The sequence below is a fragment of the Tenrec ecaudatus genome, chromosome 7, assembly GCF_050624435.1.
Source record: "Tenrec ecaudatus isolate mTenEca1 chromosome 7, mTenEca1.hap1, whole genome shotgun sequence".
NCBI lineage: Eukaryota > Metazoa > Chordata > Mammalia > Afrosoricida > Tenrecidae > Tenrec > Tenrec ecaudatus.
The window spans coordinates 135,574,172-135,588,402 of record NC_134536.1 but is presented as its reverse complement, the minus strand read 5'-3'; the positions used below and the strand labels follow the sequence as shown (position 1 = coordinate 135,588,402).

At 51.8% G+C, this 14,231-nt stretch overlaps 1 protein-coding gene across 1 annotated transcript; it reads left to right on the top strand.

Moving 5' to 3' along the window:
* Positions 1-5,402: 5,402 nt before the first annotated feature.
* On the top strand, positions 5,403-10,672 carry PIM1 (Pim-1 proto-oncogene, serine/threonine kinase). Its single transcript, XM_075555181.1, has 6 exons — positions 5,403-5,873; positions 5,992-6,098; positions 6,212-6,262; positions 6,352-6,718; positions 8,240-8,416; positions 9,119-10,672. Exons 1-6 carry the CDS (start codon positions 5,792-5,794, stop codon positions 9,274-9,276), a joined length of 942 nt encoding a protein of 313 aa, XP_075411296.1. The 5' UTR covers positions 5,403-5,791; the 3' UTR covers positions 9,277-10,672.
* Positions 10,673-14,231: the final 3,559 nt, after the last annotated feature.

Below are 14,231 nucleotides of genomic sequence, written 5' to 3'. Positions count from 1 at the left end.
TATATGTTCTGAGTTACTCTCTTTTGTTTTTGCCTATCTTGCAATACACAGGAAGACCTTCAGTAAATGTTGCTGTTGTCAGTATTAAATGTTCAAAGTTCCAAAAATAAGTCTAGGTTATTTCCTGAAAAATAAAAAAGCCAACAAAAAACAAGTGGATTGGGAATAACTTTAGGAATACCTTACTGAGAAATAATTTTTTTTTCTTTCTCAACCCTTGCGAAGAAAACTGGCTAAAAGAGGTGTATAAACTTGAAACAAATATCAGATTAGGGGCAAGGTCCAGTTCTACGTTGACTAGCTATATTCCTGGAATATTCTGGAGGTGGGCCACGCTTATGCGGGTGAGTCAAAAAGTATTGCCACTCAGGTTCCAGTTTGCACGTGAGGATTCAAAAACAAATAGGTTTAAACATCTCTACCACCCAGACAAGTTCTCTCAATAATACACTTGATACATTGTGAGCCATGCAAAACTATGATTGCCAGGTAGAATGTTTAACAAAACTCAAGTGACCATCTTCCCAAATCATGGAAGCTTTGAAACAAGTGTGCGGGAATGTTGTCCCACCTAAAACAACAGTTTTTTTTAAAAAGGATCAAGTGTGTTAAGGGTGAGGACACCTCAAAGATGAGCCAAGAGAGGGGAAGCTGTTAGCTTCCATAAAGGAAGAAACTATGGCTGGAGTCCCAAAAGAGGACTGCAGACTCACCATTGATGTGATAGTTACTGAAGTCAGGAGTGCCCAGATTGGGCATTTTCAATTTTAAGTGCAGCACTTGACCTCAGCAAGCTTTCCGCTCCATGGGTGCCAACGTGTGCGAATGCAGATCCGCTGGCTCACAATGCTGCTCTTCCTCTCAGCTCTGAAAGCAAGATCAACGCTAATGAAGTTGGTTTTCTGAAATGAATCCTAAGGGGGGCAACTCATGGATTTACCAATCTATCCAGAGGGCCAGGTCCAACCCAAACAATGGCTTTCCCAAGAGATCTGCTGATTGGAATAATGCTGAGAAGTCAGGGCAGAAGGTCATGGCTTCTGGTTTGTTTTTAATTTTTATTCCAAAGGGGTAAACTCGATAGATTTTCTCAAAGGGCACAGGGCAATTATGGAGGTTTGTTTTGTAGACGTTTGTAAGAACATGGAAAACCGCGTTGGTGAGGAAAAGAGCAGGAGCATTGCCCAGAGGAATGCGGCTCCTATTTTGATAATGTACCTGCTCATTCTTTGAGGCTCCTCAAGGTGGTCACCACACGGCCAAGGAAAACCTGACCTTACCCCTTCTGCCCTACTGCCTCCATCTTGCTTCTTCCAACTTCCTGCTCCCCAACTCAAAGAACATTGAAAAGGAGCAGGTGACGCCCTCAAAATGTCAAAAGTGCCACCAGCTTTCTGTAGGGAAAGCTTAGGGAGAGAGAGCAATGCCTTCAGAAGTGTATCGACCTGGAAGGAGAATATGTCAAGAAGCTATAGCTTCCTTTTTTGTTTAATAAAGGTTTCTATGATTTTGTAACAGTGCTTTTATTTTTTTTAACTTACCTCCATATTTCAACTGAGAAAAAAAACTTCAGGCATTTTGACAATATCATATTTTAGTTTGCTGGGGATTCTTCACACAAAATATATGCAAAATGAAAATTTCTAAATAATTTTACAACACTTCAGCAAACTGGAGATACTTTAAGGGATAGAAAAAGTGGATTGCAAAAAACAAAGGAAGAAAGAGTGGATTGCAGGTCACGCTCTCCATTAAAAAAACAATCTTATTGGGGGCTCATACAGCTCTTCTCACAATCCATCCATCCATCCATTCATGTGTCAAACACATTTGTACACATGTTGCCATCATCATTTTCAAAACATTTTCTTTCTACTTGAGCCCTTGGTATCAGCTCATTTTTTCCCTCCCTTTCTCTTTTACTTCTCCCCAAACAATGACAGACTAGCAAAGAATGAAAGTGAATGTCTCAAAATTTACGTGAAAACATTTTAAATGGCAGTGATTATTTTTCTAGATCTATAAGTAAATGCAAATTCATTATTTTCACCTGACTAGCTGCAGATATTTTATAGAGGAAAAGCTATTCAGTCCTGGATATATATATATATATGTATATATATATATATAGTCCTGGATATATATATATATACTATATATATATAAATAATTGCATTGTCCAGACTCAGTGGTACTTATATTAAAAAGTGGCAGGATCTCTCATTTGCTTCTTCTAAATTTCTATGATTACAGAAACTCCTCGCACCAGCACTCCAATAAGAATCTGATAGAAAGAATCAGGTAGAAATAATACGGAGCCCCTGAAGGAGTAATTTGGATATTGTTCAAATTAACTTGAACAAATTCTCCGTTTTCCTGAGAGTAGTTAGCATAATTATGGTCTTCAGCTTTCCTGAAGCCCTTGCCATTTAATTACTAGGGTTTTTTTTTTTCTGATTCTTTGTTAGATTCTGTAAGACAGCACAGGTAACTCTTGCTTTTATCATTAAAACTACATTTTGATGAATGAAAACACTAAGCTCCCTACCCTTTTAATGCAAATCATACCTGAGTGTTTGATAATTATCTTTAAAAGAGTTTTAGGTAAATAAAAGTTCATTGCCAAACATGGTTTGTGTTGTGTAATTCCCAGGTGTGAAGCAGCCCCTTCCATGTAGAGCAGACATATTAAATGTTAATCACTTTAAACACCGTTTAAATATGTAGCCCTGCAAAGATCTAGAGAAAGTTGGGGGTGGGGTGGGGGGAGGGCGGTTGAAATCGATATATGTGTGTCACTATTTTGAAGCACATTTCTCTCATCCTGCCTTTCACCTTTGGAACCCTACAAGGTTCAAGAGCATTCTAAAATTCTTTCTGTCACCATTGCCATAACAACCATTGTCATAACCAGTAATATTGTCAACCTAGCTAACATTTATTAGAGGTTTACTTCTGTGCCTGCCTATGTACTTTATATGCAAATTGCACTGGCATCTTCAAGCAGACCTGTGAGGTAGGTGCTATTATTTAGTTTCCGCTTAGGGGTTTAAAGTCTAGGAAAGTTCGGTCACTTGACCAATGTCGTATGTATACCTAGTAGGTTCCAGCTGGAACCCAGATTTGAAGCCCACCTAACCTGGACTGTATTTTGTCTAAAGTCATTTAAGGCAGTTGGATTTGGCCTATGTTGACTTTAATGGTGACCTTTTTGTTGGGATCCATTACGAATGACAAGTTTTAGGGTCTTTCCCCTTGGAGTCAACAAATGATGGCTAAAGATGGTTTTGTTTAAGGACTTTCAAGGTAGGCAAGGGAGATAGAGCACACCTAACTGAAAAATTAAGTCCCCCAAAGCGGTCAGAAGTAGTGAAGGGATTAATGTGCAGCAGTGTAACTATGTCCTGCTTTGGATGCAAGTGGAAGAGAGGAGGACCCTCCCAGAGCAGGTGGACTGCCTCAGCCAAGGTGTAACTATGAAGTCTGGAAATGAGGAGGAAAGGGATGGTGGGGGATGGGGTGGGGGTGGGGGAACACCTGGGGATAGCCTGAGGGCTTGGGAAAGGAAAGGTCTAAAGGGGTGGAGGTGGGTCTGGCACACGCCCACTTTCAGATCACTTATCCACTAAGTGCCAAGGACGGTTTTAGACCACGATGAGAGGAAAACTTTGAATTCTCAGGAGTGGAACTTGGGTCCTCTCTGCTCCTCCCTTCGCGGTTCTATGACCCCGTGTCATCCTCCTCAGGTTTCATTTTCCTGTCTGTAAAAAGGAAATAATTCTTGTTCCCTTGGGTTTTCGCCTAGTCATCAAAAATGGATGAGTTGGGCCACAGTACTGGGACAAAAGGAAAAGCTGGCATGTTTCAGAAGATAAATTCACGCGAGCTATTAAATCACTGAGCATCTTCATAATAAACAAGCACTGCAGAAAACTTTCCAGGACACATTTAATCCCATCAAGGCCGACAGCTCTACAGATCCTCAAATACCCTCATTTTCTCCTCCAAATGGCAGGAACTTGAAAACACGAAAATGGCATGTAGTTAGCTTTCAGTGAACTTTGCCAAGACAATTCAATGTATGGATTACACAGAATTTTAATGAACTCATTTCACAGGTCGCTATCAACTCTACATGAAGTTAAAAAGGACAAAGGACGAAAATCGCACGGGCCAGTTTTCCACGTTTTTCCGAAAGGGGAGAGGGGAAAAAGGGGGGGGGGTTTCTTTTGAGACCAGAAGACTGGGGCCAGCCAATAATTGCTGGTATTGCCTGACTGGTAATAACAGGCTGATGAAAAGGTGAATGCCACTCGAAAACGCTGATTAAATCAAGCGCACCCTCCCTCCCCACCCTGGCTCGGATCAGGAATTCTCTCCCGCCCGCACAGGCGGGGCTGTGGCAGCATCTGGCACCAGCACTGGAGCCTCCGTTCCGTGCTTTCCTATTTACGGGACACTTTCACACACATCACTTCTTAGGAATCAGGATCCACCGGGGCCGGTCTGCATTTTTCAAATAGAAATCTGTTCGGGAATTTGGGGGCTGTAAGCACGGAGCTCGGCCGGCCTCGCGCGAGTTCTCCCCCAGGTTTATTCCAGGCCTGACACCCCCACTCGCTCCATGACACCGCCGTGACTCACAGGCTCGCAGATCCTGCGCCCCCAACACACGCAGCCCCCCCCCACCCCAGGACTCAACCCGAGCCGCGGCGCGTCATCCACCCGCCCCGCCAGCCTCGGAGGTCTAGGCGGCTGAGTCACCCGGAGAGACCACCCTCGTCGGCGGGCACCCCCCGCCCCCCCAGTTCCAGCGCAGCCCGGCCTCCCCGCCGTCTCTGCGCGACTGGTTTTGCTCCCGCCCGAGCCCTTGACCCAAAAACCTCCGAGAAACCGAGAGCCGCAGAGGCGGCCTCGGGCGGCCTTTGATGGCTTTGTTATTGTTTGGGTTTGAATCGATACGCCCCTCCCCATCCTCCCTCCCCCGCGGCCCGGCACCCAGCGCCCGCCTCCCTGCACGCCCCGCGCCCCTCCCCCTCCATTTTGGCGCCTTTTCCTTCCCGCCACGTCGTGGCGGCGTAGAGACCATTCTGACCGCGGGAGCGGGGCGGGGCGCGCCGTGTTATGTAGATCAGCCGGCCGCTGGTTGGCTGGGGCCGCGCGGGCGGGGGCGGGGCCGGGGCGCGGCGACCGAGCGCGCGGGGCGGGGGCCGAGCGGGAGTCGCCCCGTCCCGCCGCCTCCCCACCCCCTCTCCTCCCTCCGCGGGCCCAGCCGGCCGGCTCCCCGCCTCGGCCTCCGGGAGAGGCCCCGCCCCATCCCCGCCCTCCCGCGCGCCGCCCCCCCGCCCGCCGGCGCGCTCCGCCCCTTTACTCCCGGCGGCTGGGCGAGCCGGGCGTCTGCTGCAGCGGCCGCGGTGGCAGAGGAGGCCAGAGAGGAGTCGGCGGCGCAGGCGGAGGCAGTGGGATCGACAGCAGGAGCTCCAGCCCCGGCCGCCGCCGCCGCCGCGAATCCCCCCGTCCCGAGTCGCAGTGCGCGCGGCCGCACCAGCCCCGCGAGCCGCCCACCCCGCCGCCCTCGGCACAGCCTGACCCCGCCGCCGCGCCCGCCCGCCGCCAGCCCCGGCAGCGCCCCCAGTCGTCCTCAGCCTGCTCCTCGGCCTTCAGCTCCCGCCGCAGTCGCCGCCGCAACGCTACCCGCAGTCGCAGCCCCAGCCCGAGGAGCGGCCGCCAGCGCAGCCGCAGCCGCAGCCCCTCCCGGCACGGACCCGGCGCCGACGCCCCGGAGGTTGGGATGCTCTTGTCTAAGATCAACTCGCTTGCCCACCTGCGCGCCGCGCCCTGCAACGACCTGCACGCCACCAAGCTGGCGCCTGGTGAGTGCCTCCCCGAGCCCGGGGTGGTGGCGCTGGTGGGCTCAGTTGGACCCTCGGGGTGGATACTGGTCCGCGCGGGTCGGCACTGAGCCCCCCCCCGTGCCTCTCCCCCGCCTAGGCAAGGAGAAGGAGCCCCTGGAGTCGCAGTATCAGGTGGGCCCGCTGTTGGGCAGCGGAGGCTTCGGCTCGGTCTACTCCGGCATTCGCGTCGCCGACAACTTGCCGGTGAGTGGGTGCCCCGCGGCATGGGGGGGGGTGTCCGCCGCCGGTTGGGGGGCGCTCGGGGTTCCTTTGGCCCCTGCCAGGGGGACCTCACTGGGGCTCTCTGGGCTTTTTAGGTGGCCATCAAGCACGTGGAGAAGGACCGGATTTCCGATTGGGGCGAGCTGGTGAGTGTCTGGGAGGGAGCGACCCCCGTGGGGGGTGGGGAGAGGGCCCGCCCCCCGCCGGCTCAACGCGGTCCCCCTCGCCCCTGCAGCCCAATGGCACGCGGGTGCCCATGGAAGTGGTCCTGCTGAAGAAGGTGAGCTCGGGCTTCCCCGGCGTCATCCGCCTGCTGGACTGGTTCGAGAGGCCCGACAGTTTCGTGCTGATCCTGGAGAGGCCCGAGCCGGTGCAGGACCTCTTCGACTTCATCACGGAGCGGGGCGCCCTGCAGGAGGAGCTGGCCCGCAGCTTCTTCTGGCAGGTGCTGGAGGCCGTGCGGCACTGCCACAGCTGCGGGGTGCTCCACCGGGACATCAAGGACGAGAACATCCTCATCGACCTCAGCCGCGGCGAGCTCAAGCTCATCGACTTCGGGTCGGGGGCGCTGCTCAAGGACACGGTCTACACGGACTTCGATGGTGAGCCAGATCCCTGGGGCGGGGGCTGCCCGGGGGGCTCGGCCGGGCCCGCAGGCCGCGCTCGGCGCGGCTCGCTCTCCTCCGGCCTTTTGTAAAGGTCACCGGGCCGCCTGGCGCCCGGCGCCCGCAGGGGTGGGGCGGAGGAGCGCTTCCCAGCCGAGTCGGGGGGATCTCAGGCCACCCGCGCCGGCGAGGCTTCCGGCGTGATGTGATTTGATTGTATTCGTTTTTAAAAAGTGGGATCCAGTCGCTTCCCAGCGCTCCCGATGAATAAGAGGTTCCGGACTCCCGGCTGTAGCCCAGATTTTTTGAAGTCTGACCCAATTTCCCCGCCCGCCACTTGCAGCGTGGGAGGGGGAGCGCGGGAGAGGCGGAAGCCGCGATGCCGCTTTTGTCGTTTTGTTGTTGTTTTCGGGTTAAGGGAGTTCGTTCTCTGCTCGGGTAGTTTGTGAAGGGCTTTGCAGCCGCCCGCCGCCTTCGATTCGGGATGGGAATAAGCGATGGGAACAGCAGTTTCACTTTATTTCGTTTCGGTCCGCCCCCCCCCCCCCGCAGCCCCCGCCCGCTCTTTCTGTGTCGCGGGGCGAGCGAGCCGGGAATGAATGTTGTGAAATAAGATCTGTTGTTGGTTTGAGAATTAGTTGGGTGTCTCCGCCGCCGAGAGGATGAAAACCTACCCCAGGGAGGGGCTTGGAGCGGGTTCTTTGAGCAAAGAAGGAACGAGGAGCCGGAGATCAAAGCGGAGGAGGGTGGGTCATCCTCTGAGCGGCTTTAACCTAACAAACGACCGCCTTTCAAAACTTGTGACTCGGGCTTGTGGTTTGTGTTTATTTGCCCTTGGAGGACGCTGGGCCGGGCTGCATTTTTTGTATCGAACAGTTAATGGCTGGCCGCTCCTCCCAGGGCGGTGTTTTTCCCTTCGGGCCTTTGCTGCCCTCTAGCGAGCACCGGCGGCTTGGCAACTTTGTATCTTTTTTTTTTTACAACCTAAAGTTTGTAAACAGGAGTCACGTGGTCTGGAGCCAGCGGCGCAGCTCCATCTGCCTTCCCCGCCTGGGGAGGAAAGGGTGCGGGTGTCTGCCAGCCCTGGGGGAGAGGGCGGGGAGGGGAGGCAGGCCTCCCAAAGGGCGCCCTGACTTTTTGATGTTGTACCACGTGCCCTCCCTTGGATGGGGCCGCATCCCAGAGGAGAATCTCACCCAAGTTCCTGGGTTTGGAGGATAGTCTGGGGCAGACCGCCCCTTACTGTGTTGATGCTCCTGGACGTAATCTCTTGCTTGCCGCGGGCTTGGGGCCACCTTGTCCACAAGGTCGCTTGGAACTTTTTGCAAAGCACTTCAGTCGATGGTTTGGCCCTGTGGAGAGGTGGGTGGGTGGGTGATTATGTTGTAGCACACGGGCATGAGAGTTCCCCGGGCTCCTGAGGAAGGAGGGGCTCAGGCGTTGCAATTGCCACACCACCTGGTTGCTTTGTTTATTTTCCTGAACCTGTGTTTTCCCTTCTATTCCCTCTGCTCCCAGGGACCCGAGTGTATAGCCCTCCGGAGTGGATCCGCTACCATCGCTACCACGGCAGGTCGGCGGCAGTCTGGTCCCTGGGGATCCTGCTGTACGACATGGTCTGTGGAGACATTCCCTTTGAGCATGACGAGGAGATCATCAGGGGCCAGGTTTTCTTCAGGCAGAGGGTCTCTTCAGGTAACTTCCAGGACCCCCCGGGGGCAGAGGCCGGTTCCTCCTGGGGTGGGGTGGGGTGAACTCTGCAGTGCTCCCCTAGGGATGGGTCCTGGGTCTCTGGGCTTAGTCGAATCTCAGGCCATTGGTAGCCACGCTGGCCCCTGAGATTGGAGCTGGAGTTGGCTGGAGGGGAGACCATGTCTGAGAAACTTTCAAACAAAACCAAGCAGCTGAGTTTCTCTGACTCTTGATGTTCCCGGTTCCTGGCTTCATTTTTCCAGGGAGGGAAAGGTGGAGGGGCTCTCTAAAAAGTGTAGTTCCAGTGACCTCATTGTATGTGGTGTTGGTGCTTGTTAGTCAGTAGCTGAGTTGGGTCACCCCACCAGGCTCAATTGGTGTCTCCTTGCAATCCCTTGTCATCAAGCTTCCTATGGCTGGTGAGTGGGTGTAGTGGGAAAGGCCCCAGCTATTAATGTTGGGAACCACAGGTTTTCAAGGGGGGGTGGGAGAGGGGACTGTTTGTTTCTTTCACTTAGAGCTGGCTAGGAGATCCAGATGTCAGTGAATCGCTTCCACTGAAGAATAAATACACATAGCTGACATCCTAGAGGGAATGTGGTTTCCTCCGGACCCCAGACTCATGAGCCCCTGGGAACCAAAATCAAGAGGGCTTTTGGGTGGCGAAACCAGTTGAGTCATTCCTCCCCCTCCTGCTCTCTGCAGAGTGTCAGCATCTCATTAAGTGGTGTTTGGCCCTGAGACCATCAGATCGGCCCTCCTTCGAAGAAATCCAGAACCACCCGTGGATGCAAGATGTTCTCCTGCCCCAGGAAACCGCAGAGATCCATCTCCACAGCCTGACACCGGAGCCCAGCAAATAGCAGCTTTTCTGGCAGGTCCTCCCTCCCTGTCACATGTTCCGGGAGGAGAAGCTTCCCAAGTACCAGTGACATGTCTCACCAAGCAGGACAGGGCTTGATACAGGAACAATATTTCCAACTCATTCCAGAGCCCAGGGCCGCTGGAGGCAGTCTCCACTCGGGAAGAAGAGACTCCACTCCAGAGGACCTAGGTCTCAACTCCCCTAGATGTGCTCCCCCCTCATTGTGTCCAGGCATTGCCAGACTTCTGCGAAGGCCCGGGAGTGGGAGGGGGGTGAGGAACCCTGCCATGGGACTGACTGTTCCTTCATCATGAGTTCTGCTGATGCCGAGATGGGTCGGGTGGGGGGTGGGCTGGGGACAGGTTGGGATGGGATCTAGGACTAGCACCATTTTAAGTCCCTGTCACCTCTTCCGACTCTTCTGAGTGCCTTCTGTGGGGACTCCGGCTGTGCTGGGAGAAATACTTGAACTTGCCTCTTTTACCTGCTGCTTCTCCAAAAATCTGCCTGGGTTTGGTTCCCCCATTTTTCTCTCCCCCCTCCCCTCTCAGACGAAAGGTGCCATGGGGAGGCTATCGGGCCAAGACGCTGAGCCACCTGCCTGTTTTTCTGCCTCTTTTAAGTAAAACTCCGAGTGGACTGGTCTTCCTTTTTTTTTGTTTGTTTTTTACTTAAACTCTTTCAAAAGCTAAGACCTCACACAACACACACACAAATGCACAAACAATGCAAATCAACAGAAAAACTGTAAATGTGTGTACAGTTGGCATGGTAGTGTACAAAGGATTGTAGTTGATCTTTTTTTCCCCCTTTTTTTGTTCATTTTGATTTGCCTTTTAAGTTATTTTACCTTTTGTTTTGTTTTCCTCTTTTTTTCCCCCACTTTTTTTTTTTGAAAGATGCTCATTCTTAACCTAGAGGTCAACGTTCTGTATTTATTTATTTATTTATTTGGTTCCCTCTTCTCCCTCTCGCTCCAAGCTTCCACGGCTGCCGCCATGGGTCCTCCTTTCCTCCTCTTCTGACTTGGGGACCTTCTGGGGAGGGCTGCGATGCTTGCCTCTGTTTGTGGGGTGATGGGAGTCAGGTGGGGTGCCTGCTGTAGCTCCCCTGACTTAACCGTGGGGCCCCCCTCACCCACTTACCCAAGTGGGTCTGGGTTTTGTGGGTGACGGGGAAGGGGGTACTGCTGATCTTTGTACATAGGACCGATCTATGATAACACTTCCGGATGGTGTGCCTTCCGGATCCTCTGGGGGGCTGTGTTCTGAGCAGCATGTAGCCTGCTGGTTTTATCTGAGTGAAATACTGTACAGGGGAATAAAAAGAGATCTTATTATTATTTTTTTTTTATACTTGGCGTTTTTTGAATAAAAACCTTTGTCTTAACCTAATGGCTTCTAAGTGTGATCCATGCAGAGACATGCCCCAATGGGCAGGGCTGGAGCGCTTGAGAAATAACTGGCCTCTTGCTAGGTGACCAGGGATTTCGCGCCTCAAATCTGGCTTCCTGGGAGAGCCGCCTTGGGGAAGTGCATGTTGGCATCGCGCAGACGAGATTGGGCAGTGGGATGGATGCTCCCAAGAAATCCCAGCTGTTTGCTGATGGAATTCTGGAGCAGCACTGACCGACCGCAAGTACGGCGGTTTCACCTTCCTGGCCACGCTGCTGGTGTCTTGTAGGCACTTAGCTGGGCAGGCCAGTTGCCGGCAGCACAGGAAGTTCCATTGGCTGAAGCTGTTGAGAGGACTCCATTGAGTTGATGGAGACTACTGGGTGGGGCTGCTCCTGTGTGTAATAACTTCACTGAGTAGAAGACACTTCCACAGAGCCACTGGTGGTTCTGAACTGCCCCTTCTGTTAGCCCAATTAGGCCACCAGGGTTCCTATAGAGCCTACGGATTCCCATCTAATAGTTGAGGCTTTTAGTCTTCCACTTAGGATGCTCCCTTCGTGAACATGACGCTACCTTCACCTTGATGTCAGGATCCATCCTGAGGGGATGGCAGGCATTTCCCCTTGAGTATGCTTGACAAAGGTGAGCTGTCAGCCCAGCCTTGACTTTCTGACAGGCGGGTGCTCGGCGAACTGGTCTTTTCAGTGTTTTCTTTGCTGCAGTGTGTCTTAAACCCCGGCCTGCTTTCTGAGTTGATCGAAGCAAGGAGCTCCCCACACCACTTAGTTTGTGCGTTTCTCCATAGGCCCAGAGCACATGGGCGGGTGTGCCTCGCAGCTGGTGTGTTTAGTATTGGTTAAAAAAAAAAAAAGTTCCTTATTTCTAACACCCCCCCTTCCTGGGTCACCCTGCTCCCCTTTCCTCGGTGCACACACACCCTTTGGACACAGGCCCACCTGTGCTCTTAGCAGGGTGCTGGAGGGCCAGGGCACACCGCCCCTCACGTTCTGGTGTTTGTTGAGCCTTCAGCTTGGCCTAGATCCCACACTCTGGCTCAGCCCCCATGTGGCTGCCGGGAAGGAAGGAAGGATTTCTTGCTTCTGTGGGGCTGGTTTCCTGAGGTTCCCCCTTTCTCTGTGCACCCTCCCCATCGCCAACCTCTTGTACTCGTTGGAGGGTTGCATGCTCCATCCTTTCCAGTAAAGCTGACACTTGAAAGACTAAAAGTTGCTCCGAACTTCTAATGAAATCCGGCCAGCGCTGCTCTTGAGCAGCTTCCGCCTGGCAGCCTTCCCACCCTCGAGGCGGTCAGGGGGCGATTGGTAAGGTGCCTCTCAGGTGCAAGGTATTAGGGAGCGCATGGACAGTGTGAAAAGATAACAGTGTAAGACAGGACGAAATAAGAATTTATAAATGATCAAGGGTTTGTGAGGGAGGGGGGGAAATGAGCTGATACCAAGGGCTCAAGTAGAAAGCAAAAGTTTGAGAATGATGATGACAAATGTACAAATGTGCCTGACACAGTGGATGTGATGTATGGATTGTGATGTATGAGCCCCCAATAAAACGATTTTTTTAAATAAAAAGGAAAGATAACATTCCATCGCGTGGGCCCTTGTGGCACTGTAGGCTACACTTCAGGCTACTCAACAGAAAGGTTACCAGTTCAAATCCACCAACGGTCTGTGAGAGACAGATGATGTCTTGACAGCTCCTGTGACGAGTTAGAGCTTCCAAAAACAAACCTCTGTAGGGTTGCTATGAGTTGGAAGCCTTTTGTCACAGAATCCATTCTGACTCAGTGACCCTGTATGACAGAGCAGAGCTGCTTCTTGGAGGTTTCTCAGACTACAATCCATGTGAGCCGACAGCTTCAGCTTTCCACTAGTGGAAACCATCGGAACGATGGTTAAGTTGGACTCAGAAGCCAGATTCGACCTCATCTTAGATTCTTGCCTCGATGTACATCTGGGGCAAATTATGCTCTGGGAGCCATCTCTAAGGGGAATCCCCTGGACAAGACTGTGAGCATTGAGTTTGAACGAACTAACATGCACACACAAACGGAGATGGTTTCCTGCTTACTGACTCGGACCTGTGTGCAGGAGCAGAGTGGCAATGTGTTCCAGGCTCAGGACAGCGGGAGAGGAAAGGAGGCTGTGATTGGACAAAGTCCCGGGGGGGTAAGGGGGCACATGCCTGTGCTCAGCTACTAACCGAAAATATTAGCCACCTAGCAGCAGCATGGGAGAACGGCCCTGTAATCTGCCTTCAGAAAGGATCCTTAAAAAGCCAAACACTGCCATCGAGTCGATGCTGACTCATAGGGACCCCTCATAGGGGGCAGGGTAGAACTGCCCCCGTGCATGTCTGAGACTGTCCCTCTTGATGCGAGTTGCAAGCCACTGTCTCCTGAGGCGGGGCTGATGGCTTTGAACTGCTAACTTTGTGGTTAGCCGCCCATCGCATAACCACCAGGGCTTCCTTCTCCTACAGGATTCCAGTTGAAGTGCCCGGAGCTCAGTGTGACATGGTAACACACACGGGCTGCCAGGAATTGCAGGCAACTCAACAGCAATGAGTTTTGTTTGATTTTTTTTTTCTGTTTGGGCAATGCTTTCTCTGCTACGCCACGGGGGAAAGACCAAGGCATGTGTACTCAAGCTTTTGGTCTGTGAAATATTTCAGGACAAATTTTAATATTGTGCTTCTCGTGTGGGAAGCAACTGATGGCGTTATTATTGTCCTTGGCTGAGGCCACTTGGAAGGCTTCAAAGAGGAGCCAGTATTCCAACTGACCGTTGACGAGTGGGCCTGGGTTTGCTCACCCGTAAAGGGAGGCAGTGAGCATGCAGATACAGCATGGAAATCCCATGGGTCTCATCTTCGTTTCCCCGACCAGACCAGGGCTCAACCATTGGACCAAACCTGCCCGATTGTTTTGGTATAGTACTTAGTGTACAAACCACAAGCTAAAATCGGATTTTCTATGAATAAGCTTTTTTTAAAAAACGAGTTTCGCATTCCTGTCTTAGACTTCTAATTTTTAGAGTAATTTTATAGTTAAAAATACGTGGTCCGGTGATCACTCTCCCTGCTATCGAGTCAGTGCCACTCACAGAGCGACCCTGTGTGACAGAAAATTGCCTCTTCCAAGAAGAAATCTCTGCGGGAGTAGAGAGCCTCCTCTTGGCTCCTGGGGGCAGCTGGTGGTTTTGAGCCGCTGACCTTCGGGTTGAGTTTTGTATTTTGTTTTATAGTAGTCAGGCTCTTTAATCTGCAAGAAAGAGTCACACAAGAATTACCTGTGACAAAAGTAACTCTTTTTTTTTAAAAACGTTTTATTAGGGGCTCATACAACTCTTATCACAATCCATACATATACATACATCAATTGTATAAAGCACATCTGTACCTTCTTTGCCCTCATCATTTTATTTTATTTTTTTCAAAAGTAACTCTTATTTAGAAATGTTTGCTGGGAAGTTCTTCCAAGGTTGGCATGTACTATCCCCTGGGGGGACTAAAGCGAGTTTTGCATTTTCAGTCAACAAGA

Bases quoted from the DNA above. Each gene is read 5' to 3' on its own strand.
- PIM1 (XM_075555181.1), top strand. From the start codon at position 5,792: ATGCTCTTGTCTAAGATCAACTCGCTTGCCCACCTGCGCGCCGCGCCC. The intron at 6,099-6,211 runs GTGAGTGGGTGC...TGGGCTTTTTAG, and splicing joins GCGTCGCCGACAACTTGCCG to GTGGCCATCAAGCACGTGGA. The intron at 6,719-8,239 runs GTGAGCCAGATC...CTCTGCTCCCAG, and splicing joins GGTCTACACGGACTTCGATG to GGACCCGAGTGTATAGCCCT.